General features: G+C 41.7%; 1 protein-coding gene across 1 annotated transcript in view; it reads left to right on the top strand.

Annotated features, from left to right (window-relative positions):
• The window catches only part of LOC311024386 (collagen alpha-1(XIV) chain-like), a 114,954-nt gene that overhangs the window by 17,064 nt on the left and 71,892 nt on the right, over positions 1-25,998 (top strand). The window contains exons 4-16 of the mRNA XM_084026760.1: positions 890-1,033; positions 2,566-2,661; positions 18,015-18,170; positions 18,286-18,405; positions 18,655-18,819; positions 19,815-19,979; positions 21,123-21,274; positions 22,145-22,274; positions 22,535-22,680; positions 22,825-22,954; positions 23,199-23,338; positions 23,854-23,980; positions 25,142-25,281. Of these exons, the coding sequence (XP_083882886.1) occupies positions 890-1,033; positions 2,566-2,661; positions 18,015-18,170; positions 18,286-18,405; positions 18,655-18,819; positions 19,815-19,979; positions 21,123-21,274; positions 22,145-22,274; positions 22,535-22,680; positions 22,825-22,954; positions 23,199-23,338; positions 23,854-23,980; positions 25,142-25,281 (1,811 nt within the window). The remainder of the gene's footprint in view (positions 1-889; positions 1,034-2,565; positions 2,662-18,014; positions 18,171-18,285; positions 18,406-18,654; positions 18,820-19,814; positions 19,980-21,122; positions 21,275-22,144; positions 22,275-22,534; positions 22,681-22,824; positions 22,955-23,198; positions 23,339-23,853; positions 23,981-25,141; positions 25,282-25,998) is intronic.

Genomic DNA, 25,998 nt, shown 5'->3' on the forward strand with positions numbered 1-25,998 from the left:
TAATGTCATCAGTTAGTGCTTCTCTGTGACTGTGACGAGCCAAAAATGCCCACTGTGAAAAATGTAAATGATCACCTAATAAATCTATTTCAGTCCTGATGATGAGCTCTATTAAGGCAAGGAAATGAAAACGTTTAAAGAGGGGTGTTTATGTCTAGGAAAACTGTAACATTTACTCTGTTTTGTACCCACGCTCCACTTTGAGCCCAGGTATGCGGCTGATTGACAGTAGTGATGTTCCTCGGCACAGACTAGGGTTACGGTTTGTGATGTGAACACTGAGCCCTGCAGTTACCTCCTCTGACCTGCTGTCCCCTTCAGTAGGATTTATCTCTCTTCCCTAAAGGCGTCATTAATCATCAGTCTGCAGGCACAAGGGACAGAAGAGCTGAGGAAGCACACACACACCTTATTGATGGCAGCATTGATTGCGGGGTCAAAATTAAAATGGGTTGATGATGTGACCTGGTGGTCAAATACGAAGGAGGGGACAAGTTTTATTTTCCGAACGTCAAAATCTAAAACTAAAATCCACTAACATAGTAAAAAAATGTTATTAAATTTGGACCACAAAATGTCTTGGTTTTGGAGAGGTTATGTATTTTTTGTCATTTCAGCATTTGTTTTTTAAAGACATATGCTCTTCACAAAGACATGCACGCCACAAATAGATCCACTATAAAATCTAATTTTCTAACCTTGAAACTTGGCCTTGACAGAAAAAGCACAATGTCAATCAGCGCTTCTGCTGAATTCATTTTATTTCCTCTCGTTGTGAGAATACTAAAAAGTAACTTCAGCAACAAGAAATGAAAAACACTGAATCAAACATATCCATGAGTCTAACCCTTGCCCTTGCCTCTCTTCTTCTTCTTCTGTCTCTGTCTAGGTGGTCAGCAGAGGGAGATCATCATATCTAAATCTGACACGAAAGTGTTGATAACGGATTACAGCGCCTCTAAGGACTACACCGTCAGTGTCATCAGTGTCAGGGGCAGCGAGCAGAGCAGACCTCTTCAGGGAAGACATAAAGGTGCGTTCATGCATTTTACTTCTACTCTACTGTATTTAACTGTGCATGTACTTCCCCCATGCTCTGTTCTCGTCTTACAGGGCGTACCCACCAAACGCGATGAAACTTCATCGCGCGACAAGATAACATGTAAAGTCAATGCAAAGACGCGATTAGACGCTTCATCGCGCCGGGCGACGCGATGGACGCGATAGTGCGGCGCGATGGACGCGATGGACGCGAAAAATCGCTTCATCGCGCCATCGCTTCATCGCGCCATCGCTTCATCGCGCCATCGCGCCATCGCTCGAGTTGAAATAATTGAACTTTTGCGGCGAATTCGCGTGAAGACGCGCCGCGACAGCCTATCAGCGTTGAGATCGTCACCGACGTGCTGACGTACGGACGTCCTGGTGTTCCCTCGCTTTTTGCCGGCTTGCCGCTCCAGTGAAGAAGATGGAGGAGACACTGATAGTCGCCGTGACCGCTCACCCAGAGCTATACGCTCACGCCGCCTCCGTAGGGTAGCATGCACCCAGAACCGACGTCGGCGCCTAGCCCGCAGACGAAGCTGGGAACTTCTCCAGAGTAGATACAGTGCAGCGATGGTGGTTATCTCAGCCATGATCGACGAGAGAATGAAATGGCTGAAGAAATGTTGTTGTTTGGGCGGGCTCGTCGCGCGACGCGATGCCGCGATGCCGCGATGCCGCGATGAGGCGTTTTTTGGCATATTGGACCGGCGTCAAAACTGGAGCGTCTAGCGCGACGCGATTTCATTTGTCGCGCGATTAAATCGCGTTCATCGCGTTTGGTGGGTACGCCCTGTCATACTCTACACCAGAGATCTTCAACAGGGGGTCCGCAACCCGAGGGGGTCCGCAGAGTTACTGCAGGGGGTCTCCAAATATTAAAATATGTCCCAAAATACACCCAGATTCAAATAGTTGTTATTAAAACAAAAATATTAATCTTCCTATTTGTTAAATGTTGTGAAATTTTGATATAGAAATGCCGATATAGAATTATAGTATGAATCTGTCAACAGTTATTATTTTAATGGCTTAGCATTAAATACATACATCATTATTCATACATTATTCTAGCACTCTAGGCTGCACTACACGTTGTTATTGGCCCGGTTTAATAAGAAACACGTTATGATATGTGGGACATGGGGACCTTGTCCTGAGAAACGTTGAAGACCTCTGCTCTACACCGTTATGGTCTTCACTACTCTACTCTGCTCCTCTATTATCCTTGACACTGCTCCTCTCCTCTGGTTTCCTCCAGTTTCCTCTACTCTTGTTTCTTCTAACCTATTCTCTGCTTTCTCCTCTCCGTAATGCTGCACTCAACTTTGCTCTAATGCGCTCTACTTTCCCCCAACATATTCCACTCTACTCTATTTTAATTACATCTCTTCCCTAATCTCTGTATCAACCTATGTGCTTTCCTTGTCGGTATGTGTAGACCCAGACAGAGAAAGGACTCTCTCAAGTAATTCTGTGGGTTTCTGCTAACTTGTGATTAATGTGTTGTATCTGCTGCAGCTGAAAGAGGTGAGAGTGATGGAGAAGACAGGACTAAGCCAGAGAGTCTGACTGAGTCACTTGTACCTCCCGAGGATGCCAACGAGATCTCTGGAGGTAGGACAAACGCACACAAACACTGTTTCCAGGAGAGGAGGCCATATACAAATCCTGTGCTCACATGAACGTATAATAAAATGAATTGCGCCGTTTAAAGAGTCCTCCAGTCAGTTGCCATGGTGACGTTTGGAAGGAGGAAAAAACAGCCATTGGTGTTGTCTTAAACACCAGCTCCATAGATCAGAAAGTCAAAATGATGTGTCTGGTGTCTACCCGGGTCCAGTTGGATCCGACTGTGAAATGTTTCCCTCATGCAGCATTTGTGCTCGACCGGTTACCAGCAGAATCCACCTTTTAAAGCAATACCCAGACAGACATCGGTCTGGTGGTCTACTTACCCACCGAGCGAGCGTAAAGGAGGCCAAAACCATCTATGCCTCCATGGTGAATCATTCACAGTGGTGGTTTGTGGAGACTCTTAAGCGTAACGCAATGCTGAGTGAAGTGACTGTGACTCCTGCTCTTAGGTGATGAGTGACCCACATTGTTAACTTGTGTGCTGTTGCTTGTTAATTTGAGCTCTCCTCCCCAACAAGACCGTCTGGTTTTTCTCTCTGTTTGTTACTGAAGCCAAAATGTTCTTTCAGTTCGGGAGCATTAACGTCGTCATATTTAATTGCTTAATATTTCAGCCTGGACTGAAAAGCGGGAGAAGAAAATAATGCGTTCTTTTTCATTTTGGTCTATGCATCTGCTGTTGATTGCTTTACGTTAACTGAGTTCATTGGGGAATCTTTGGTATGTATCTCATAATTGACTGTGCAACATGGTTTTCTGTGTGTGCTGTGTAATACAGAAAGATTAAGGTGATAATTTGGAGTCTCAGACCAGAATGATGCTTGGGGGGGTTTTTTCTATTTTTTTTTTAGAAGAAAAGTCACTTGATGAGACAGTTTAACACTTGTTTTCAAGCCTAACGGATACACAAAGACAGGACCTCATTACTTGTTGCTAGGGGGCTTATTATTTAAGCACTTCTGCTTATGACTGCCATTTTTTTGTGTGTGCAGGGTGATCATTTATCATGGGGCAGTGAAAGAACCGCATTCAGGAAGTTGTGATTATGGAATATGGTGTAAAGAAGTCCATTCTCAAGTTAACTTTATACTATGTGTCATAAGTTTTATGGTCTATAACCCTTATATATTATTTGCACAATATAATTTCCCTCTTGCTAGATGTGTTCTTCATATTTGCTGATGGAGCAAGAGAGACATGCACAGAGAGAGAGAGAGAGAGAGAGAGAGAGAGAGAGAGAGAGAGAGAGAGAGAGAGAGAGAGAGAGAGAGAGAGAGAGAGAGAGAGCATCGCTGAGCAATTAACTAAAATTAACTATGTTATAAAGCTTATTTATAGACACTTTGCATCTGTGAATACATAATTAATTGTTTCTTGGGTGAAGATTAAAACACTTCGATAGTAAATCAAGGCAAATTTCATATTGAGTGCATTCTCTGGAAACGCTTGAAGTGCTTGTGGTTAGGTATTAACCTGTATACCACCTGGCTATGGAAAAGTATTGAATTCACAATAAATTATGTGTGATTATCATATAACTTATAACTTTATAACTTTATATAACTTTTTATAACTTCACAGTACATCTTTTTAACTTATTTCTTAAGAATAGCCTGCTTGTTTTAATGCACTCACTTGTAGCCTCCCTGTTTGTAATAGTACTTGTTTTAAATGTATTGATTTTTAACCGTATATGTAAAGTGTCTTTGAGATCCTTTGAAAAGCGCTATACAAAATAAATGTATTATTATTATTATTATTATACAAAAAAGATAAGTTTCGATTTTTCATATCACTGGAAAATACTGACCTGTAATGCACAATGACATGTTTTCAATAATGTATTTGATACTTTGGAGAGAATAGGCTTTGTTGTTTTACCAGAGATGGGAATTTCATTAGATTTGTTTTCTGCTCCCACTGACTGATTAATTCAGGTAATTCATACCAGGTCATAAATCAATAAAATCCATCACAAGTTACGTGCTCTTAGTTTTGAAGCACCAAATTTAATTTCTTTTGAATTGTGCTTTCTTCAACCACACTGAGCGACACGGAGGCTGTTGTTGTTAAATTTCATTGTTTAGAAATTCACAGCCGTACCTCTCAGCCGGGTCTGGTTACAAAAATGTGGGCAAGCACGATAAACCTGCCTGCCTCGCACATATTCACAAAATAAAACTGTAACCGAAACGGCAACTTTACGAAAAACAAAAACTAATGAAAAACTGTAAGGATTCTCTCTCTCTCTCTCTCTCTCTCTCTCTCTCTCTCTCTCTCTCTCTCTCTCTCAAACACACACACACACACACACACAGACGCAGGTTTAGACCATTGATGTTTTTTCTTCTTTGTTTCATGCCGTCCTCCCCTTCTTCCTGTCAGTATATTAAAAGATGGATTTCCTTCAGTCTGCTGTTATCAGAGGCGCTCACCATTCACTGCAGCAGAGGTGACCTTGATTGGTGTTCTGCTTCGCTCCTATTGGGGATTATGATAATATCCTGCTGTGCTTCAATAAAATGTGTGAATGTAGCGTGCATGTGTGTGTATGAAGCTTTGTGTACTACAGCGATGGTGATAATGTGTCACTGCTGAGGCCGGCCCTTTTATGTTGCACTGTAACGTGCGACTGCTTCTCCTTCTCTGCCTCCCTATCTGACTCTCCGTGTGCGTCTTTATGCTCCACAGCGATAATACCGACGTCCCACAGCGCTCCAAAGAGATGTTGCCGTGTGAAGTCTCCCTCTGTGTGTGTGTTTGTGTCTGCATTAGTGATGCCGGTCCAGCACCGCTTTGTTCCACAGTAGTAATCAGCTCGCTTTTATGTTGGGGTGGGTTGTTCACAAAACCTTTCATTCACAGCTGGCTCACAGTCCTGACCCTCGCTGACGTGTGAAGGTGGGTGTGTGTTGGGGCCGCGCAGACATCAGACAAGTCAGTTGTCTTTTGGTGTGCACGCTGCCTTTTATGTGCACGGATCACACCTGTCATTATTTGGTATTTGCAGAGAAATTGTAGTGCTTCACTCTCAATCCTTTTTTATTATAATAGAAATTAGATTGTGATTGCAAACTGATGTCACCAACTGTAATGATGTGAATTTTCCCCGACATACAGATTTGCAAAAGGAAATGAGAAACAACATGTAGCTAAATTAAGTTTGTCGTCTTTTGATGCAGATATCAAAAGCTTCCTGGTGCGTGTGTGTCTGTGAACATCGAAGTAGGTCAGTTGGAAGTTGCTGGGATTTGTTTGGAAGTAGAAGGCAAAGGGCCATTAGCTAAAGGAAGTCTCATGAAACTTCCTCTGCACTCAGTAAAATAACTAGCTTAGCCACCTTCTTTTTCTTCTAAAGAAACTCTACAAATGACATAACCACGTCTTGCAGGGCCTAAGCACAGGCTGCCCCGAACTAAACACAGACTGTCCGTTCCAGGAGCTTGAAATGAAACTAATTTTCTGTCTGCTCTTGGGGTGTCATTGACTGAGTCTGACTGAGCAAACAGGAAAGGTTTTACAGGGTTATTCCACCTTGGTTTGTACCCTGGAGTCTGTCCAGCTTTCCCATATTGATGTGAAACTGATACCAGATTTGTCATTTATGGTTCTGCACCCTAAAAGTAGATTATTCGAATCATCGGTCAGGGACTCCCGGGTCCAATCTCAGTTTGCAGAGAGGACAGTAGCATTTTTTACCGCCTCCAAATCAATGAATGATCTGAGCACCGGATTCAGCTGCTCGCTGCTGGAAGATGTGCAGAGAATTCCTTTTCTCCTTGAATATCAGTTTCTGAGTGGAAGTGTCTGACTTCTTTTTTTTCTTTTTCGCCGCATCATTGTCTGGAGAGAAAAGCAGCATAAATACCTTGGCATGCTACCATGCTTTAAAAATCTCGACTACTAGACAGGATAGGAATAACACTCAAATCATAGAAGACTGCAAACCAGATTCATTTTGGAAATTTGTGATGCAGACGGAGCCATAGTAATTCACTACTGTTACATAAAGTGCTATGAGTTATTCTTTGTGTACGCGTAGTTGAGATTTAAATCAAAGTGGACTTTAGAGATGGGCATGGTCCGAGCAAGGGGGGTAAAGGGGTGGTTAGGTTGAAATTGTATGTGTGTGATCATTCATGGGTCGGTATCATTATAGTGACTGAGTTGCTTCATTAAGAGTACGCTGTCTTTGTTTGCTGTATCTTCAACGTTTGGGCAGGAAAAAAACCAACCCAAATCCATTTGGTCTCATTTCTGTTCCCACCACGTCACCAGTGATACACATAGATTCACATTTATGTCAGAATAAAAAAAGGTAATGAATGAAAAGAAAATGTCAGCAATGTGTCAGCTGGAGTGCTTTCCATTCGTTTCTATCAGTTCTGCCAACAAAAGAGTCTCTCTGGACTCCTCAATCAACTGGCTGTATTATTAAAAGTTGGTTTTATTGCTTAACATTCATACTTCAGTCTAGTCTTTCCATTTTGGACTGAGACATGCAAACAGCGACTAGTGTTTAAAGCTTTTACTCATGGGACGTTGGTTCAGGAGGTTTTCTTCTTTGTTCGCTTCCTTGAAGCTTCATCAAGCGCCACAGTTTGCTTTTTAATTAAACGCCTTGACAGCTACTGATAGATTTCCAATACATTTTGTTACATATTCATATGAATCCCCTGACTGTTTCTCCACCACAATACGGTTCACATTTGTGGTTTTGAGTGAAATGTCTCAACAAGTAGTGAATACACAGAATCCAAATGAGTTTGGTGATGCTTTGCCTTTTTCATCTGTTGCCATTATCAGGTCCACATTTAAATTGTTTATTTGTTTGGGTTATGGCTGAATGCTTGCAAATGTATTGATATTCCCATCAGCCTCCATTGCACATTTGTTTGTGTTTAGTGCTGTTAAGCAACAGGCTAAATTGAATGGGGTAAATCTCAGCATGTTAGCACAGGCATGTCATTGCGATAATGGAAAGTAATGACAAACACAATATTTTTGTTCAAGGCCTTGATGTATTGTGCTTATCATCCCTCTCTCTTTCTGTCTGCTGTGTTTTTTAAATTTTGTATTATTATAAATGGTACAACACAAATTATATTTATCATTTACCCTTCAAATCATACATTTGAAAACCATAAATTGTTGTTCCTTTATCTACTGTATTAGCAGTTAACCAGTACTGCTGGTTCCATAATAAAGTCACTAAGAAATTTGAAGCCATTTTACAATAAATATCTGTCTTTTGCTCAAAATATGAGCAAATCCATCAGGGGTCCCCCGTGCAAGACAGTAATGCGTTTCATTGGAAATTGGCCCTAAACAATGTTTCCTCAAAAAGAATAGCCGTTATTTGGACAGCTGCGTGATTTTAGATCAGAGGACATCTGTGTGTATGTAGTCCACGACTGGAGTTGTTACAAACAGCGGTCAGCAGCCTCCAGTAGTCCAACACATGATTGTTGCCCTGCGGATCATAAAGATCTAAGAGATACTGTAAATGAGCACCGGTTTGTGTAATTGAAGTTTCAAGCTGCAAATTCTGTTTTCTCACCACAGGTGGTTAGTCGTCACGCGGCCCAGGCTAAACGTGTTTCACTATAACTTTGATTGGAACTATATTGCAGCGCATTCTGTTTTCATGTCTCATTTCCTTTATTGTACTCGCCTTCACTTAAATTAAAGTCACTTAACTGGATCAACTTTGGTATCGGTACAAATCCTCTCATTATACGGCCGACTTGCTTTTGTTTTGGCTTTTGTACATTAAGCGATCACAGGACAGCGGCATACACAAACAAGTGGAAATCATTGAGCAACCAAGGGAAGAAAAGCCTCTTCTTTCCTGCTTGCTACAGTGCATTTTCCAATAACAAAAACTACTTAATAGGACGTGAGCCGCGTGTTCCCCTCCTCTTTCTATGACTGAAGCTTTAAAACCAGCGCTCACACAGGCAGACACACACAGGATGAACCCAGGGGACGGTTAAAGTTGAACCTGAGGCCAATTACATTCACCACCCCGATCGCGAAAGTGACGGAGAGCGTCCTCTAGTATCCGTCCCATCTGTGGAGGGTAACAAACACACCTGGAGAGCGGGGTTTCCATATTTATAGCCAACTTTAATTCCTAACATTATCATTTATTTCAGCTGTGGCACTCTCTAGATTAGTGTGTGTGTGTGTGTGTGTGTGTGTGTGTGTGTGTGTGTGTGTGTGTGTGTGTGTGTGTTCATCCTGCCATATTTATCACATCGTAATTCCCAGTTTTAACGATCCAACTCTGTGCATGTGTGAGTTGGTCAGCATGTGTGCCTTGCTTTGTTTATTGCCCCATTAGCTGCCAGAATGACGTCCTCTGTCATTGTGCATTTTGCCCCGAATGTAATGTAATTCCTAGCCTCCTATTCGGTTGGTGTGAAGCTCAGTGGCTCCTCAGGATGTCAGAAGGTTTGTGGCCAGAGAGTTGTGAGGAATAGCCTGCGAGACAGAGTGAGTAAGCCAAGCACCGATACCACAAACGAAATAAAACAAATACAGTGAATGTATGCAGCTCCTCCGTCAAGTGCAGGCTGACAAACTAGCTGGCAAATGATGCTATTAGTTCCTTCTGAATGCCCCTCAACGTTACATCACTTCCATCCATTTGAGAGCCAAAAAGAGCCGGATGTGTGTGTCACGGATAAACAGCATGAACGGCTCAGAGAAATTGAAAATTGATGTCGTCAATGTTATTCACAAATGATGTGAAAATGTGCAGTTTCCATCTGAGCTGATGTGCGGTGTGAAGGGCAAAGTAAGGGGAGCGTTAGAGAAAGTATTTAAAGAGAAAGTATTAAAATAAAGCCCAAGTGAAAAAGTGAGCCGACACAGCGTGAACTCAGGTAAATGACCTCCAGAGATGCACATTCCGTCTCCATTTGTCTCGTCCTGCTTGACGCTTTTTCCATCATGGCTAGTTGTGTTTTACATTTTGTTTTGGACATTTACCAGCTGCTGAATTCTTCCTGTTCAGAGGAACTCAGGAATATCATCCTCACTCACGTTGGATGTGCGTTGGGAGATTTGGGAGTAGATCAGTCATTGCTTGTTTGGATGTGAGTGTGTGGTTTCTGCGCTAGCCAGGCTGAGTTGAGCTTATTTTACGATATCGGTTATGTGAATGTGCCGATGTATTTCGGTCATTAGTGGCGAGGATCACAGAGGTCAATTAGAAGAATTAGCAGACACTTCTTCCCTGATTTCCTCCATCCAAACCTCTTCTCTCCCTCTTCATGGTCACAAATAGAAGTTCAAATCACACTGCACAATTTGTTGGCTGCGGTCCAAGCAACGTCTCTTTGGCACGCATGTAGTTTAACCAGAAAGGAGCTTTTTAAGGAGGCACACAACAGCAACCTTTTACAAAACGTTTATCTTTCACATACATTGACTACAATGGCATTAGGTTACAAGAAACAGATTGGAGAAACACAATATTGAGCTTGACTGGATGTGTCATTAAAAGTGACTCATTTAGAACCTAAATATACCTTGGATGCCTTAATTTGCTGTAATTTAAATGTTTTTTTAATATTTTTTCTCCTCTGCTGTCCCGCTGTTTATTTTCTATTCTTATGTTTTATAGCTCTGAACTATATGACACCTGTATTAGCCACCTCTCCTCTATACCCTTTATGCATTGAATTGATATTGCATCATTTGTGGAATATTGCATAGTCATAGCTGCCATTTTTCAATGGCTCATAATAACAATTTCCTTTATGTTTACTTGTTTTGTATCGTACCTTCCCTTAAATTGATTATATATACAAATAAATACATAGTTCACTTTACTAACTATTACATAGAAACAGGGTGGGCTGGTAACCGATCCCTCCCGCAGAGTTAATAAGTAAGTTAATAAGTAAGCACGTGTTGAATAGTGACACAAACAAGTCTAGTTTGAGAGCCACACCCATCTCCAGAGATCTTACAATGTGTGCATGGAGCTAAAAAATAACCAGACGCGATAAGAGGAACTCAAATTTCGAAATAGAAACCCCACATAGTTCAACAGGTGTGTGTGTGTGTGTGTGTGTGTGTGTGTGTGTGTGTGTGTGTGTGTGTGTGTGTGTGTGTGTGTGTGTGTGTGTGTGCGCGCGTGCCAGACAGAGAGATTAGAGGAAGACAAACAGAAAGAGAAAAGCAAGGCAGAGAGAGACAGACAGGTGGAGATGGAGCGACAGGCTCAGGGGGCAGAGATAGGCCATGTTTTGCTTTCAGCATACATCAGGAGTTTGTTCTGTCAGAACGTCTGTGTATTCAGTCAAGTGGAACAGAACAAGACGGTGGATTAAAGATCAGGAGGCCAAGCAGGGAAAGGTCTCTAGTGGAACGACACAAACCGCCTAAAACCAGCTGTCGGATTACACCTTAAAACCCACTGGATCCCACAACTTACACAAAGATACTCTCTCTCTCTCTCTCTCTCTCTCCCTCTCATAGGCCCACAGGTTTCACAGATGAATATGAATGTTTGCGCTTGGCTGAGTTTGTTTGAGTTGCTTTGAGGGCCACTGAGCAAACGACAGGTGTATCAATCCGCCTCCTGTCTCTTGATTGAATAAACAAGCCAATAAAACAAAGAACAACTTGTTTTTCAAGCCCTTGTGTGCCACCAGTGTTTATTGGGAGAAACAGCCTGCTCTAGTTGGGCTGAAACCGCTCTCTGGGTTCATGCTCAGGTTTGAGATGGTGGTACTATTTTAACCACTGCAGCTGCTACATTTTTATTTCAGAATAAAAGTGTGTTTCCAAGCAATGTCAGATCTTTGTTTTACTGGTGTATCGCTCCTGCCACTATTTTCAAGATTTTGTCAAATAATCTTGTCACCTTGACATGCATTTAGTAGCTGTTATGGAAGTTTTCAGTACTTGAATTGGAAATGTTTGAAAACCCATGTTCCCGTGCACTTTGTTTGTTGACTTAATACTTCAGCATTAAAATTAATTATTGACTTTGAAAACAGCATTTGACAAAATAATTCTCGCCTTTCACAATCTCAAGGTCTATTAAGTATTTTGTATTCTGTCAGTATTTTTGGATCATATCATATGATCTTGACAATGAATACTAGCAAGTTAATTGTAGAAAGCTGCAAAAAGAAATAATGAAAATAATATAATTTTGAAATTACAAGACATTTGTCTCTTCATTGCTAGAGCTGCACATTTGATCAAAAAGTGTTAAAAATTGCCATATGACCAACTGCAGTTTTAAAATCACAGGAAGCGCAATATTTGTTGCAGTCAAAATGTGCTTAATTCCACTTTAAATGTAATATTGTCATGCTGATGAGATCTCCTGGCCTACGCATCATATATACAGGCTTTTGAGGACATCTTTGGTTGGTACAGATCCCCGCAATAAATCAATTAAATATTTATTTAAATTAAAATTACAATAATTAAAAAATATATATAATCCCCTCTAATATCACAAATTATTTTGTGATTGCAATATTTGTAAAAAATTAAATAAATTGTAATTTGATATTTTTCCAAAATCCTTCAGCCCTATTCTTTGGACCATTTGGTTAACAGGTGAATATGTCATGATATGGAAAACAGTTTTTCACTTCACTGTCTGTTTTTTCAAATGCCATCTACATTTTCATCTCTGTGTGGCAGAGCACTCAGCAAGCACATCCACACATGAGCAGATGAGGTGGAAAGGACCAGACTATATTGATTTAAAGTGGACATTTTCTCTACAACCTAAAGGAAATTGCTTTTATTGAAACATTAGGTTCTACATGATAAACAGCAGCCTGGAGGAATATATCGTATTACTATTCATTCTGAAATTATATATCGAGAAATCATGCTACGGGGTTGACCATAAAAGAGGCAGATCGCCCACTGTATAATATTCCATTTCATCATCGCACTGAAGTGCATTTTGATGCTGAGTGGATTAATACATCAAAATCAAGCGTATCAACTTGTGTTAAACTATTTGGGAATGAATGTCCTATTATTTTGCAATGAATAACCCTTATCCTGGAGGTGAAGTGCTATTATGAAAGCAGGTTCATGAAGGAATCACACATTTTCGGAGAGAATACGCTGAAAGGTTCTCGCTAATGACGGGACAGTCGCTGCGGCCGTCATCTATCTGCATGCCTGTCACTCTTCTCAATGTTAATTCCAGACACTGAAACACAATCACAGTGGCGGGGGAAATAAAACTTAACTAGAGAGAGATTGAAATGACAGCACACTCCGTCTGATTCCTGGCTACATAGAGGTCAGCCATAAATCAAGAACTACTGTTAATGTTAATACGAACAGAGAGAGAGCGAGGAGGGAGAGGGACGAACAATTTTCTAAACTAGATAAATTGTGTGTTTTTTATGTGTTGTGTAAGTCTGTGTATTTACTTGTTTGTGTATTGTAACAGTATTCTTCCGACTACAACCATATGCTTGTGTGCTTGTGTGTCTGCGTGTGTGTGTGTTACTTCCAGGAACAGGAGATTAAAAAGCAATCTGATTTGCTGTATAAATCTGGCCCGTTTGGTGATAACATGTAGCCTATATGTGCATGTATTTAAACATCCATGTGCTTCATTATTGTTCAAGATTTACTACTACTAACTGTGACTAAGCCTATTTGTCTATATCATCTCTCTCTGTCATAGCACCCCCTTCTGTTCCCCGTCCTTGTTGTCTGTCTGTCTTTGCTCTGCTAGAACAGTGGCCTCCATTGTTAAACTCCCGTTTTCTAATACGCATTTCTACATTCCCACACAAGTTAATTTAATAATTGTCTAGGAGCCACCCCCCCTTGTGTGATCTTTCACTCTCTCGTGGACAGAAGGTGGACGGTCTGTCTAATCGCGGTGCTCGCCCAGTTGTGTAATCACATATCAATAGGTTCGGTGATGGCGGCACCTTTGCTAATCACGTGCTTCTATGCAAAATAGGTTCAGATGGAGTTCAGCCAACCTCATGGTTCACAATCAGTGAATGCAGAGACATGGACACCAATCTGCCGATTCAGCTTGATGACATTATGTTTGAGGCCGCTGTACGGGACTGGTTAACCTTTTCTGTGTGAGCCGTGCCGTTTTGTCTTTGCTCAGTCTGTCCTTCAGTGCCAACGTGCACCAACGGTCAGTGTGTGTGAGGACCTGGCACTATTCCATCTCCCACATCTTCCTTGCCTGCTTAACAACAAAGCTTCTGCATCATTTTACCTTTTCTCTCTTTAATGATTATTCCAGCATCACAGGAATAATGTAACAGCTCTGACTCTTTTCAACAGCAAACCTGTTGCTTCTAGCTACTCGTGCCAGCTCAGAATAGACCTTTTTCATGGAAGACATGTTGACTTGAATATAACATAAAAAGTCATCATTAGTATTATAAGAGGCCCTTTTCATGCATTACACGGATGTAATTAATCACATTCATTTTGGCCCTAGTATTGTGCATGCTGGCTCACTTGAATGGCATTGACATGATCAATTTGATCAATTACGTCTTTGTTTACCTTGTATATGTCGAAACAGCTGCTGTGTAAAGAGTCTAGTAACACATGTGCACTTCCTACTATGATGAGTGAAAATACCATCTGTGAAATAGGCCCATGAGCCTTTTCTTACAAATTATATTTGGCCAGGTCACAGTCGATTAAGCACAGGTGTAAAAATGACTATTAGCTATAATATCTCCATTTAATCCAGCTGCTTCGGTGTAAAGGTCCTGGTACTGTGCATGGTGACTCACTGTCACATTGTCATAGTTAACTCACCTGAACATAAGAGTCACTGCTAATGTAATTATTAACTCACCCTGTAAACCTCAGCGGAGTGAATGTGTGCTTCTACGTGTAAATGTCTTGAAACCGAGTGTTTCTGGTTAAACCTGCAGGAAAGTGGCTGCAGTTTGCATTTGAGAAACAGCGGTTGAAAACAACGATCATAGTCGCAGTAAAATGCATTATTACATTGCAAGTCATATCTATCTCACTCACACTATATATTACAGTGAAAACCATCAGTAGATGGTGGAACTAAAAAAGTTGTTAAATGTTATTCAGATACAGAGGTTTGGAAAATTACTCAATCACACATTGTTGACAAGTGTCCCTTTATCCTCGGTCTGAACTGTGACGTCTCTACCATTAAAGGGTTTAAAAACTGAGGACTTTCAGCACTTGATTGACTAATCCTTCTGACTTGGCACTGCAGTTTCTGTCAATATAGCTGCGGTATTTCATCAAACCCAAATACAGTGTAGTCTGTCTGTTTTTCTTTCATCCTGCTTCGTTTGTTTCCCTTCTTTTCCTTTCAAACCGTCTTCTTATGCACAGAAACACTGTTCCCCACTGTCTCCCAGTAATCGCACTTTGACCCGCAGCAAAGGCGTTAGGCGGGACGGGAAAAGGGGGGGAAAGAGGTAGCGATGAGGAATAGAAGAGAAGCAGATGGTGCTTAGAAGAAGCAGAGGGTCCTTTGACAAGCCGGCTATTGTCTGGCACTCAGACGGAGCAGAGACGTTCAATTCAATAGCAGCTACAGTGCTGAGATACTGGATGTATTCTCACTCACATCCATTGTTTGGGGGGAAACACCATTCTGTTGTGCATCCCTCCGTCTCCCGCAACTTTATCTCTGTGTCTGTCTATCTTCAACATGATTGCCGAAGTCATTCTGATGTGATAGAGGATCATTTTCCAAAACACCGAAGAAATTTCATTTTAAAATGTGTCAGTGGATTTCCAAATTTGATTCAGATAGATTGTACAGTTGGGTGAAGTGTTTCATTATAGGAGGACATGGAACTGATGAGGACATTTGTAATAAGAAAAAATCCTACATGACATCTTGCTTGAAATGAACGACTTCAAAAAGAGAGCTTTCCACGTATATGAATGGCAACACATGATTTCTTCGAGGAAAAAAATGACCCTTGATTTTCAACTGAAGTGACAGTTTACAGACACCAGCAGTGATAATATGTAAAACACCAATGTTAGTTGAAAGACGTTCTCACCGCTCTGCCACCAACAGACTAGGGAATGACGGCGCGTTGTGATTAGCTGTAATTACAACCCTCTAATCCTCTGTTTACCACCTCCTCCGGCCGTCTTGATGGCTTTTCAACATTGCACAGTATCCCACACTTTTTTTCTGGTTACCATTAAGTTCCTCATCTCTCTGTTTACCCACAGTGTCAACAGCAGTTACTATAACACCCCCATGGATGTCTCTCACTTCATATGATAGAATCGCTCCTCGGCTATTCTTTGTGTGTATCACTTTAAGAGAAGCCTTCCCAGTGCTTAGTCATGGTCCTTTCTTTCTATTCCTAAAGAGTTTCTTTAAAGGTCATGCTTGTTTTGTTTTGTTTTTGTAAGAAGTTTAACATCGACAAAGAATCATCTTTCTCTCTTTGGCCTATCAGCTGAAACTCAGAACAGGCTTGAACTTTTCAGTGGGATAGTTGAGTAATTAAAACAATTCTCTCCATTCCAGTTAAGACCCCTCTAATGGGCATCGCATACAGTAGGTTGTTTAAAAGAGTGCTCCTTCCTCTTTAGAAAAAATGTGACATTTTGGCCAAATAAACAGCCCTGTGACCACCTGAAAGATATTTTCATCGTCTTCTCTCCTTTTTCTAAAACGTTAACCAAAGAGTGTTTTATAATAGCTCCTCAGTCTGTCATGCTATGTATTTGCAAATGAAGGATTGCCACCAGCTCTCCCTTGACCTTGTTGTCTTCCCTCCTCTCGTCTCCTCTGTCAGCCATCTGTAGCAGATGGACGGTTCAAAGAGACCGACAGACACACACAGACGGCAGACAGAAGCCTCTGTCTGGAAAATCACTTCTCGAAGCAAATTCCTGCGCGGCTTTGTCGTTGCACAATGTGTCTTTTTCTGAATTTCAATCATGAGATGGTGTTGGCCTGACAGGGTCCCACACATGATCGCACGAGTGGTCCAGCAAATGTTAGGTGTGTTTTCAGTGAAAAACACAATAGATGAATGCCAAAATACAGCAAGTCTCATCTATTTTGTTTCTGACAAATACTTTAAAACTGGATAGGAAGTTCTTCCCTTTGCTACGAAATAGCTTTACTTATTTTGGGAAAAAGTGAAGATATCCCCCCGGTGCACAACAGGCTTCTGTTTTTCCAGTAATGCTTCTCCCCTGGGTGCAGCTGGCGCAGGGTGCACCACAGCAGACCAAGCACACACTATTAGTGTCTACAACATCACCCTGGTGTGCTGGCATCTTCATCCTAACATCTTATTTCAGATCATGTTACAGTTTATGGATGACAGTGTGCAGCGAGAGCAACAAAGGGGGAACAAAATTGAAACGAAGACCCAGAGACTCACAGGGCATTGCAATTACCCAGTATGCACCTGATCCTCATAACTAACATCTGTTGTATGTATATAGTGAGTATTGAGAGAAATCAAACCTTTCTCTCTGCACAGAGATTTTGTTTTGTTTTTTTAAACACAGTTTGGATTGATGTTGGTGAATATTAACAGCAGCAGTTGGATTATCTACATTGACTCATATGGTATCTTTCCACTCTGTAATCTCTACATACGTTTGTGAACAAAAATAAAACAGTGCTAATTGTAATTTTGTACAGTCAGCATTCTCCTTTATCGCCTGTCTTCATTTAGACACAAAAGTCCAGCATGATCAGCAGGCTCTGAATGATTCACTGTTTCTTTTGTAGACAGATATGGTAAAGCATTTATGTAAAGTGGCTGTATATTCATTTATATGGTATCAAACAGCGGGATGACAAGATAAGTAGTTATGGAATTATGATAGATGAACTAATGAAAGTGTGCGTGTGTCTGCATTATTGACTCATATCTATCCTCACCATTTTTTTCAGGTGGGAGGTTTTAGGTGTAGATTTCCCTTTCAAACTGTCTTTGAAATGAAAATCTTGTTTCCAACAACTTGTTTTGAGATAAAGTCCAAGAAAAAAAACACCAAAGGAGGATCTCAATATGCAGTGTTTTCAATTGTGTCATTGTGCTGTCTGCAATGGAAATAGTCTATTTCAATATGATTTTCTTTCTGGCTATTACATGTTTTGTTCAATAAAGGCCGTCTGAAACCTGCAGACTCAAGGTGTGCATTTATTGTGTTTTCTGGTGGAGAAACATGCACAACAACAGCATTATGTTTTCACTGTGCTTATCTCTTCAATAACCCAGTAATGGCTCCTTTATTCTGTTTGTTTGTCCCTGACTGTGGTCATTTTAAAATTCATGTCAGTCTTTCCTGTTTCTCTATTGCAGTTGATCAGTTTGTCTGCTACACTGAGGCCATCGCAGACATCGTGATCCTGGTGGACGGCTCCTGGAGTATCGGTCGCCTCAACTTCCGGCTCGTACGCATGTTCTTGGAAAATCTGGTCAATGCTTTTGATGTTGGCATTGATAAAACAAGGATAGGTGGGTCACCTATATATCCAGATATTTGTCAGATTTTTAAAAATATGTGCTTGTTGGGTGTCTAAATGTGTGTGTGTGTGTGTGTGTGTGTGTGTGGGTACGTGCCTGATTGCAGGTCTGGCTCAGTACAGTGGTGATCCCAGGATAGAGTGGCATCTAAATGCGTTCTCCACGAAGGATGCCGTCATTGACGCCGTTAAGAACCTGCCCTACAAAGGAGGAAACACTCTCACAGGTGCTGGATTTCACCGATACTGCCAGTAGTGTTGTTTGAGGCAACCCAAACCAGTGTTTTTCTATTTCCCTTCCTTATTTTGTCTTTGCTCCGAACACATGCTTATTCTTCCATATTGCTCCCACCACACCCTTTCCCCCCTGTCTTAGATGTATTTTTCTGACTTTCTCCTGCCATGCACCCTGGTCCCTCTGCCTCTGTCTTCATCATTCAACTCTCTTTTCTCGTTCTTCCTCCGTCTCTTTTCAGGCCTTGCGTTGAGTTATATCATGGAGAACTGCTTCAAGCCCGAGGCTGGCTCACGGGTTGGTATACCTAAGATCGGGATCCTCATCACAGACGGGAAGTCCCAGGACGATGTCATACCTCCTGCAGAGAGCCTGCGAAATGCGGGGGTGGAGCTGTTTGCTATTGGTGAGAAAGGACGTGACACACACCTGTAAATACAGTCAGTCTTAGGAAGGGTCACATTTGAGTTAAAATCACTTCCTGTCTCTTTAATGTCAATGACGTTTTGTTAAAATAATTTCATTTTGTCTTTTTTACAATTAAACTGGAGACTGCTCCTTGTGCTAGGAGGGTCAACGGTTAAAAATAAAAAATAAAACACACTTAGTCAGTATGCAGGATAAGACAGAGTTTGCACCAAATAAAATACAACATAGTGGCAGAGCTCAGGAGTTATACAGTCAAGCAATGTCAGAAATTACTTCTACACCTTCAGTATATAGTCTTGCATTTGCTTCAACGAATCTGCTGCATATCAATAGGAAGCATTTTGTTGGACTATTTCCCGAAACATGGGGACGATGGAGATTTCTGCCTTGACAGGCTGCTTTTGATGATAGGGAAGGGACCTCGTCCTGTCAGAGCAGCCAAACCTTGCCAAATTACAGTCTGGCAGAATGTTTAGTTCATAGTTTGGAAATCCAATTAAATATGTCACCCCATAAATTACAGCACTGGACAGTGCCAGAGGGTGATAGTAGTCCTTCGGCAGCACCACATTAATCTCACGTGGTAGAAACTGATGCAATCATCTTACTAAGTTTAGTTCCAGAGTACTGCAGTCTGTGTAAACTGAAATTGAATGAATCTTTATGCAGAATTGATAGAACAGCTCTATATACTGGACAGGCCGTGTTCCCACAGTTGACCTGACACTGGGAAGCTGAGATGACAGGCATGGACTGGTACCATGAAAGCTGTGATGAAGCAGGAGATCTAATGTTTTTGTTGTCATGAATAAGCCTCAAAGGGCTTTGTTGGTGAGGAGGAGGCTCTTAAATGTATCTGGATTTTGCAGGCCATTACAGACAAAAAAATGAATTCTGGGTTACAGTCGGACGTCTAACACTGGTGGTGTCTTTATATATGTAACGGTGACAGTTGTATGTTTCCTTTGGCAGGTGTTAAGAATGCTGATGAGAATGAGCTGCTCTCCATCGCCTCGGAGCCGGACACCACTCACGTCTACAACGTGGCCGACTTCAACATCATGAGTTCCATTGTAGAAGGTTTGACCAAGACTGTGTGTGAACAAGTGGAGCAGCAAGACAAGGACATCAAACTGAGTAAGGACCGGGTGTATTAGAAAAGAAGATGGCTGTAGCGGTATTATATTACAGTACTACAAAATTAAAAGGATACTTCATTCTACTGGCAACAGATTGTTGCTTGGACCTGCACATGTTTTGGGAGGAGGACGCTGCCTCGTAATGTAAATGGGATGTGATTCATTCAGAGTAATACGTAGTTAGAGCCATGCTGTTGTCTTGAGTTGTGAGGGAACAGTGTTGCTGAGCAACCTGGATATCGGCAATAAAGAATATATATATTTACTGTTTTATTACGTTTAAGTTCTTGGTAGTTTTTTTCCACCACTTTCACCATAGCTGAAATGAGAATTACATTAAACTTAAAAGAAATGGTTGCAACATGTTGGGTTCCTGCTCTAACCTGTTAACATGGGCGCCACAATGAAAAGCAAGAAATACTGCAATGAAACCGAAAGGTGGTTGCTACGTAACCATAACCAGGAAGTGTGTTGGCTAAACCAAAACGTGGGTGTTTGTATCGTGTTAAAAATGGAATAGCAAAAGCAATGATGTGGCCGAACATGACTCCGATGACTGATAATAACTGGTATACTGCACACCCGGACATTAAAAGTGACAGAAGTAATTGTGACAGTCAGAGAAGTCAAACCCTGGCTCCTTCCCCTCCTTCACACAGAGATGCATTAGTGCATAAAAACATTAAGTCCATGCAAGCGAGAGATAACACTAACGCAAATGAGGTTAAGATACCTTTTTTAGCAGTGAAGTTAACTATTTGCTTGAGTGATGGGTTTGGCTTTATTTGGAAGTTATTCAATTGGGTAAGATTATCTCATATAAGTCATGAAGTCATACATCCATATCTAAATAGAAATGATGTCCTGGTCAAAAATTGGATTATTTCTCTTTATCCATCCTGCTCCTATTTGTCTCCCTTTGTCCTTACACGTTTTAATTTCAATGGGAATAAAGATGCAGGATGGAAAAACAATAAAGACGGTGTCTTCAGATGACAACAGAAATGTGGTTTCATTATATTTCACCATCTCTTGATCCTCAATACATGTGAGTGTTTCTTCTGAAAAGTTGCTCGCTGGGAGTCACTGTATGTAATCTCATGGTCATGGGTTTTCTTCTCCTCTCCTTTCACTTCTTCAGAACATGTACCAGAGAAGACGGGAGCACCGCTTGAGCTGGTGACATCCGAAGTCACAGCCCGGAGCTTCAGGGTTTCATGGAGCCACGCTCCTGGAAACGTAGAGAAATACAGAGTGGTTTATTATCCTGCTAGCGGAGGAGAACCACAAGAGGTAAATACCTTCTTTTTTTTTATGGAGAACACATTTATATTTTTATTATTTATTATTACTGAATGTGTTTAATGAGGAAATGCTGAGGAATAAGAAATACCCATGTCATTGCAAGCAGCCATTGCAGTTCATTTCTATCTGACAGCTACACAAGCAGAACCAAGACCTTAAATAAAAGTCCTACTGAGGTCAAGGGACTCAGTGGGACAGAGAGGGGGGTTAGGCTGGGTATGCTCTGGGTTTCCATCATATTTACTACACCGATGGGAGTTATTGTATCTGCAGTCCTCGGCAAGGACCTATGGTTCCGTTTTCCCCGAGATGCTGTGGTATCATTCATCCATACCTCTCGCTCTCATCCCTTCTATTCACAACTCCCCTGAACATCCTCGCAGGCGAGGAAGGCCCGCTAGAAATTATACCCTGGCTCTTCCAGTCACCTGCTTGATTTTTCCAGATCATTTGACCACAGAAAGAAACCATTAAATCTTTTGCTTAGCATGGGTTTACAGGGACCAGATGTTCTGGAGCCACATGTGCGGAGGCCTTTCCAGCTGGCTCATCCTGGACCTAATCTCTATCACAACTGTCATCCATACAGATTTCGCTTTAGAAATGTACGCTTTATCCCGTTGCATAAATCGATTGTTTCCCCTCCTTGAACATTCTCTTTCTCTCTCTCTCTCCCCCTTCCGTTTGTCACTTTCATCTTCCCCATTTCACTGCCCTACTTTCCATTTTCCCTGCCATTCTTTGTCCTCCGAACCCTCCCTTCTCTTTTTTTCTATCTATTTCTGCACCCCATCCCTCCTATGCCCCCTTCCACCCATCTTTCACATCCTCCTCCCCACTCTCGCTCCTGAACCCCAGGCAGTGGTGGACGGCAGTGAGACTTCAGCGGTTTTACAGCATCTCGGCTCCCTCACCGAGTACCAGCTGGCCGTGTTTGCTGTGTACGCAAACGAGGCAAGTGAAGCTCTCAGAGGATCAGAAACAACCTGTAAGTTTATTTTTCACACACGCCAATAATTAACAATGCTTCAGTTAAACACTTAGAAGGCTTGTTGATACAAATGGCTTAAAGGTTTGAGTTATGGAAGCCAGACATATTGAAAATGATGCCCTCGTGATACAGGAAGATCAATGCAGGAAAACGAGGCGAGGGTTTTCAATACCAACTGTAAAGACTTGGTTTACTAGTATGATTCCCCCTTGATTGGACTGGTCTGTGTGTTTGTGTGTGTTTGTATGTGTTTGTAGTGGCCCTTCCCACAGTGACGGCCCTCCAGCTGTTTGATGTGACTCACAGCGCCATGAAAGCAAGATGGGACAGTGTGGATGGAGTTTCTGGCTACATGCTGCTGTATGCACCGCTTACCGATGTTGGAGACTTGGATGAGAAGGAGGTAGTGAAAGCTAAGAAAAGACAGAATAAGAGAACAAAAACTATATTGAATAGAACGATGCTTAGTCAACTCATAGTCTTAAACAGTAAATCGGCAGCTGAGTCTTTACTTTTCTTTTTAAAATAATTTGTGTTTTCCCTGCAGGTCAAGGTGTCGGATGCAGTGACGGAGCTGGAGCTGGATGGGTTGACCCCTCACACCGAATACACCGTCACTGTTTACGCCATGTATGGGGAGGAGGCCAGTGACCCTATTACAAACCAGCAAACTACATGTGAGTATTTTTAAATGCTGCCCTCAAGGCGGGCCTCGTTCTGAACCTTCACCTAAATTTAAATCGAATCTCGGATGTAAAAACAAATCTCAAACAGGCCTCGGAGAAGTAAGGTTCAGATAAGATTTCTCTTTTCCAACAATGTCATGAAGTATTGCTAACTCTCTCTCTCTCTCTCTCTCTCTCTCTCTCTCTCTCTCTCTCTCTCTCTCTCTCTCTCTCTCTCTCTCTCTCTCTCTCTCAGTACCACTGAGTCCTCCCAGCAACCTCCAGTTCTCTGACATCACTCACAACTCTGCCCACATCAGCTGGGACCCGGTGCCCATAGGAGTTAAAGGTTACCGCATCGTGTGGGTCAAGACAGACGGACTAATCGCAGAGGAGGTGTGTGTGTGTGTGTGTGGGCGTGCACGCACACAAGACGTGTGACTCAATAATTTGATGTTTTTCAGACATAATCTTTTAGATGTGATTATATTTGACAGCTTTTGTATCCGTGAGCATCCGTGTCTGTATGAGAAGAGACGAGAAAAAGTGAAAAAAAGAGCAAGGAAGGATGGAACAAAGAGGAGATTAAAGGGATTGTTCTTCATATGAAGGTCACACTAGAATGAGTATTGAGCTCTGATATAAACGGTCTTGGAAAACACACAGAAATTAAAATTAGAAAGGAGTGAAGTGTGGTTTTGTGTACATGTGCATGAGCGTAAATTAGATCAACTAAAATATCCACGTACGGGAGTACATTGCCTTGGTGTAACTGCAAACAGCAAGAACCAGAAGAAATCATTACAAGTAATACAGAAATACAGAGTGGTTGCATGAATAATAATATGTGTGGCTTTTATTTGACTGTGACTGAACTGGGTTTTGTGTGGATGTGTCTCTGTGTTGTGCAGGTGGAGGTGGGTCCTGTGAACTCTTATGATCTCAGTGAGTTGACGTCTCTGATGGAGTACTCGGTGGCCATCTCCGCCCTGTATGCTGAGGGCCGATCAGAGCCGCTCACAGACGGATTCACTACCAGTAAGTTGCTCTTTTACTGTAAGGACACGTTAGAGGACACTACAGTTTTTTAGTCTGTTTGGAACTGAATTAAAATACGGAGAGATGTAAATAATCAATGTTGGCACCAGTGGTAATTATCAAGTACATTTTCAATACATTTCAATTGTTTTTTTGTTTTGTAGTCCAATTTGTCTTCCACGTTTGGTCTTTGACATTTCCCCATCACCATTCTCTGTTGAGAGCAATTTTGTCTCAATCTCCTGGAGATAGTTGGACTAATACCATTAGAAGCCAAACCATTTTTTTCTCTCAGTGCCAAACAGTGTTGGATTTTATTACCCTGACTGGTCCTTCTGCTACTTTGGCATTCTGCCCATCTCATTTACACCTCGGCATAATAGCCCAGTCACATTAAAAGTTCATTTCGCTGTCCCTTACTATTCCGTCACACTTACAGATATCGATTGGTCGGACTATCCCTTTAAGCAACAAGCAGTTTTGGCTCCAGTGCTGAGTCAGCTGAAAGAAATGTATTTCTGGCAAGCAACTATTAAACTTCTCACTCCAAAGGGCTATGCTGATTTTATTATTTATCTCCTGGCAAACGTTGTTAACTGGACCAGCTTTAAGAAAGGGTGCTTCCTGAAATAACTCACAGATGTGTCCGCGCTTTAAACGTTTTTGAGTGGAGATGTGGGGGATGATGGGAACCTGCATGGTGAGAGTTGACACCAAAAGTGTTCTTGTTTAGATGATTGCTAAACGTGTGCCACCTTACCCTGGCTTGGTGCAACCAGAGTGGATGTTCAGTTCTTTGTAGCTGGAGGTATTTGGGAAAACAAATATTCAACGACAACGAAAAGCTAATGTTTGTGTTAGAATAAGAATCCTGATGAGCGTGGTTACACCGCAGCAGTGAATGTTTCAAGCAATATTTCCTGAAAGTTGCATCAAGCAGTGCAGTTGTAATGCCAGCCAAGCTTCCTTTCTTGCTCTTTTCTATTGTCCAAATAATGCAGGGGATGTGCTGCTTAGAGGGAGGAATCATGGGGAAACACTAGTAAAGAGTGGAAACAAGAACGGTATAAGAAAGTGTATGCAAATGACAGTTAAGGTAAAAAAAAAAAAAAAAGAAGAAGAAAAAAAAATGCAAAAATGAACCCTCTGTCCACCTCTCAGCTCCAGTGCCTGGCCCTTTGGATCTACGCGCTAATGATGTCGACACAGACAGCTTCCAGGTCAGCTGGGATCACTCGGCCAATGACATTGTCCTCTACAGACTCTCCTGGGCTCCGTTCACAGGTGGCGACACGAAGGAGGTCAGTACCAACAACACACGGCATGTGAAGGTGTTTGTTTTACCCACAAGTGAAATGTGACAGTAAAAAGATAATCCTCACAGATCTTGTTGACAACACTATGACACTTTAAGTGTGAGTCCTTGGCGCAGCTATGAGCTCTCAACAAACTTAACTTTCTCAAGCTGACAGATATTACAGCAACTTATGATTTGGCATCAAAACAGAAATAACCTGCATGGATTTTTGATTTTTTTTTTTCATTTAGCCTGGGGACCACATATTATCTCTTTTTCCAGAGGAAGAAGTGGCTGCACTCGGTATGCTCAGATAAAGGGGAGCCGATACTCTATAGACTTGCATAAAGCTTTACTACACCACTGATAGCTGGTGAAACCCCTGGCATGGCTGAGTATACATAAAAGCTGAATAAATCTAGAAATTAATGGCTTGGGTGTTTTATTTCCATGATCTGGGCTTTAGAGACAGCTGGGCGGCCGTGATAGAGCCCTTTGGTCAGGAAGAGTTTGTTTGTGTGTGTGTGTGTGTGTGTGTGTGTGTCTGTGTGTCTGTGTGTGTGTGTCTGTGTGTGTTTGTTTGCATGTGTGTGTTTAGCTGAGAGTCATCAGAGCTGAAAATAACACTCTGGGGAGTTGGAGAGGTGGGCTGGTAATTCTACCAGCACAAACACCACTTTTCTCTGTCTCTCACCCACATACTTTTCATATGTATATATAT

The sequence above is a fragment of the Eutrigla gurnardus genome (genome assembly GCF_963514095.1).
Source record: "Eutrigla gurnardus genome assembly, chromosome: 14".
Taxonomy (NCBI): Eukaryota; Metazoa; Chordata; class Actinopteri; order Perciformes; family Triglidae; genus Eutrigla; species Eutrigla gurnardus.